The sequence below is a fragment of the Kryptolebias marmoratus genome, linkage group LG24, assembly GCF_001649575.2.
Source record: "Kryptolebias marmoratus isolate JLee-2015 linkage group LG24, ASM164957v2, whole genome shotgun sequence".
Taxonomy (NCBI): domain Eukaryota; kingdom Metazoa; phylum Chordata; class Actinopteri; order Cyprinodontiformes; family Rivulidae; genus Kryptolebias; species Kryptolebias marmoratus.
Genome location: NC_051453.1, coordinates 16,284,938 through 16,288,840, shown reverse-complemented (window position 1 = coordinate 16,288,840; position 3,903 = coordinate 16,284,938). Strand labels below are relative to the sequence as shown.

Below are 3,903 nucleotides of genomic sequence, written 5' to 3'. Positions count from 1 at the left end.
GTGGGGGTGGGGGGGAGGGGGGGATGCAAGAAAGAGATGTGCAGTTAAACTTTCCTGTAAGCTTATGTGAGGTATTGGTTGGGGTTAATTCTCACCTCTGTGAAGCATGACTGTGACTGCTGCTGCGAACCTTTCACATGCAGCCAGCACACAAGCCAGTGTGCAGACATTCACCCTTTTCATGTGGCAGCAGCAGCTGTACGAGTGAAACTGCTGTATCACTGTTTACTAACATGGTGACTGAAACACAAAAAAATAATAGGGTTTAATAATAGTAATATTAATAAACATAACAATTTAAATGCATGTTTGATTGGGTTTGAATTCACTGTATTCTTGTCCCCTGAAAAGCCAGTGGAAAGAAAGCAGACATTGTCACAAAAGATTGTCATCTGGAAAATGACACCAGGCCAGGTGAGCTTATCACTTTTTCCTTTTACGGACTTTGCATTAAGATGTCTTTCCTAAAATGAGAAGGTGGTTAAAGAGGCATGGGTCAAGCAAAACCTCAAACTTCCTCGATCTTCAAGACTCATCTGTCGGTGCGTTGCACTAACCACACAAACCCTAAACGCACATGAGATTTAAAGAAAAAGATTCAGCAACAGGAAAGCTTTAACGAATGAGTGTCGATTAATTTCGTGGTTTGTGCAAGATTTAGGAAAGAAGCAGTCTTTGGGGGTAGGCGTGGGAGGGACATGTGGGTGGTGAAAACCTTGACAGCCTTTTGAGTTCGACATGTAACTTGACAGAGGTGCTCAGTCATAAGTCCACACCTCCTTCGTGCAGAGCAGCCAGATGCTCAGACAGCTCGCCTCTCAGTAGGACTCGCACCATGAACTGTGACCAGAGGTACCCGTTCCCCCAGGTGTTTCTTGTAGATGAAGGTGGGGGTCCACGCCACTCTGCGCAGGCTCCCAATCTGGTTCCCTGCTGGTCCTTCCCACCCGCCGTGGAGAAGATGAGGAGTCGTGGGAAGAGTCGGGGCTGCATGGGAGTCAGCCCGAGCCTGGCCATGGTCGTGCTGATGCTGTTCCTGCTTGTGTTTGCAGCTCTGGGGTTCGAAGCCTGGCAGATTTTGCAGATACAGAAAAAAATGAAAGACACTCCTGCAGACAAGGTAAGCACTAATGAGGAAAATGTACAAAGTAAGAAAAGTCAGTGAGCAAATGACCAAACTAAAAAGGCTTTAGTGCAGCAGTGTGTGACCAAAGGAATTTGAGCTGAAAAAACTGTCTGTTTTCCATCAGTAAAGTAACAGTTTTGTCTAAAGGTGCTTCACATTTTGTGTGCACACTTCTTTTTAACTTAAAGCTAAGCAGTAAAGATAAAAATAAACTGTCATCTTTGCATAGAGAGGTGGTGACTGAGAGGTGTCAGGTGGGAGAGTGGAACTGTGGCTGGAAAGTCTGGGCAGACTTGAAAAGTTTAATAATTAATTCACCCAGATTCGTTCAAAAAAGCTGCATCTGAAGAGCATAGTTGTGCTCTGCTCTGACATTTAAAAATGCAAACTAGTGTCTTCACCGTTCCATCTGTGGTCACCAGTCCATTCAAACAGGATATCCTCTGTCTTGTGCTGTGAGAAAGACCTTTGAAATGCTTCGAGAAAAAACTGAGGCTCCGGTCTGTGTCTGATGTGGTAATGAGATTCATCTGTTCTTTTTCATTTCACTGAAGGTTGAACTTCAATCCGTGACCGAGTTTGATGCTCCTCTGAAGCAAATTGGTAGGTGTCCATCTCGACACATGCTCCACCGTACACAAAGCATTCCCAAATAAATTGAAATTTTGCCTGTAAAAGAAAAGATGAGCTGATGTGACTAATCTGGTGGTTGTTTCAGGTCTCAAACCCCAAAGTGAAGAAGACAAAAACAGACCAGCAGCACATGTGATTGGTAAAACCCTCTCTCTCTACCTGTTTTAACGCTTTGATTTTGTCATGTTATCAGTATTTAGTATTTATCAGTCTTTCCTCCTGCAGGTCGGATTGAAAAGGAAAGCAAATTAGGAAACACCTTAAAATGGGATTCGAAGGTGGGTCGGACGTTCACCTCTGGAGGAGTGGCTTACAGAGCAGAAGACGGTGCTCTGCAGGTCAACAAGTCTGGACTCTACCACATTTACACCCGAGTGGAGTTGATCTTTAGGCAGTGCACCCCTTCATCCTCATTCGAGCACTCTGTGTTTGTGAGGAGAGCGGGATACTCCTCACCTTTGACTCTGATGCAGGCCCTGAGGGTGGGATTCTGCCCTCAGTATACCGGTCATTCCTGGACATCGGAAAGTTACCTGGGCTCTGCCCAGCAGCTGCAGAAAGACGACAAAGTTTTTGTGAATGTAACGCACCGCAGCTTACTTAGTCACACGCATTATGCCAACTTTTTTGGCCTGTACCTGCTCTGAAGAGGGCAGAAGTGTTAGGCTTTCTGTCATGTTGTAGTACTTTTTCTCAGAAATGGATAAAAATTACTCATCACTTTACCCAAATGATGCACTGAATGTGTTTTTTCTATGATATGTGTATGAACTGGTCTAGATGACTTGATATTGTCTCATCCTAATCTTATTATATAATGTTAAAATCAGTTATTTGATTAGTCAGTTGATAACTGAAAGTGTTTAGAGAAGCCGTTAAATAAATTTTTATGCATCTGCAGAATATTGTGCCTTTAATTAATGATGCAGGGGTCAGTTAACACTAAGGTGTGATTTAGTTGTAACATTGTTAAATATTTATTTAATGCAAGAACTGACACCATGTAAAAATGTGTGCATATCAACCAGAAACTTTGTGATATTGTGATTTTTTTTTTAATTTTGTTTTTTGTTGAAGCAAATAAAATTCATAATTTAAGAGGGATGTCATGTGTTGAAACAAAGCAAAAGGATTTATTACAAAATTGATGTAGCTTTCCTTGAAGGAATGCATATCACTCAGGGACTTCCATGCCAAAGGTTTAAGCATAAATCAATCTTTTAGCACTCTACGTATGTGTTGGGGAGGACTCTCAGCTACTACCACAACAAATTTTAGCTCAGTATCTGTAAAACTGGCAGAGTTTTAGACGCTTATGTTCTTGCTAAGACTGATTAGTTGTGGCAGCCATCTCGATTTGAGTTGACTCCGAAAGTTAATCAGTTGAAGAACATACAGCGATTGCGTTCAGAGAGTTTCATGGTTCGTGGGATATTTTCCTGAGACACAGGCAAATTTATGATCACCCACCTTTTAAGGTGGCGGGTGATAATGAAACAAACACCCACCCCATGTCCACTGGAAACTATTTCAGCACTGACTCAAGTGCTCCTGATAGTGTGTTTCCACTAAGGTGCAGAGGAGGTTTTGTGCTTCGAGGGCGGCCACTTAACCTCAAAAGATAATCAGCGTTTACAATTTGCTAAATACTTTATAGACTTTCAAGATAAGCAGGCCAGCTTGCATTTTTCTTTTTCTTTTTCTTTTTTTTTCCTTCTTTGCAGCCTCATTTTTTGTTTCAGTTTAACGCCCTCGTTGCAGCTTTTTTTTTTTTTTCAGTTCACCACAAACACAGTAGAGTGAGAAAATGTGCATGCTGGGCACACACACATTAAGGGACAACAGTGGCAGTTTTGACGTGTGTTTCCTTCCTGTGTGAGCATCATGAGGGTCTTGCATGATGCAGGTTGGTTGTTCTGAAAGAGTGTGCTTCCTTTAATCTGTGTGGTTAGCCTTTTTACTTTTTTAGAAGTTTTAAAGTAAAAAAAACAGCCAAGTAATGACAGCTGAAAATACTTGTAAAACAGACAACAACAACAACAAAAAGAACATTTAATTTTGGACTTCATCATAGATTCATAGATGTTATGTCCCTCTGTTAATCCGCTGCAGTTTTAACAAAGACTAATTAAAGCATCTGTTAT

At 41.7% G+C, this 3,903-nt stretch overlaps 1 protein-coding gene across 1 annotated transcript; it reads left to right on the top strand.

The window, feature by feature from the left end:
• The first annotated feature begins 35 nt into the window (after positions 1-35).
• faslg (Fas ligand (TNF superfamily, member 6)) lies at positions 36-2,865 on the top strand. Its single transcript, XM_017407152.3, has 4 exons — positions 36-1,120; positions 1,681-1,729; positions 1,845-1,898; positions 1,985-2,865. The coding sequence occupies exons 1-4, from the start codon at positions 836-838 to the stop codon at positions 2,404-2,406; spliced, it is 810 nt and encodes a 269-aa protein (XP_017262641.1). The 5' UTR covers positions 36-835; the 3' UTR covers positions 2,407-2,865.
• The last annotated feature ends 1,038 nt before the right edge of the window (positions 2,866-3,903 follow it).

Excerpts from the sequence above, each read along its gene's own strand:
- faslg (XM_017407152.3), top strand. The coding sequence starts at position 836 with ATGAACTGTGACCAGAGGTACCCGTTCCCCCAGGTGTTTCTTGTAGAT. Across the intron at positions 1,730-1,844 it reads TGCTCCTCTGAAGCAAATTG|GTCTCAAACCCCAAAGTGAA; the intron begins GTAGGTGTCCAT and ends TGGTTGTTTCAG. Across the intron at positions 1,899-1,984 it reads ACCAGCAGCACATGTGATTG|GTCGGATTGAAAAGGAAAGC; the intron begins GTAAAACCCTCT and ends TTCCTCCTGCAG.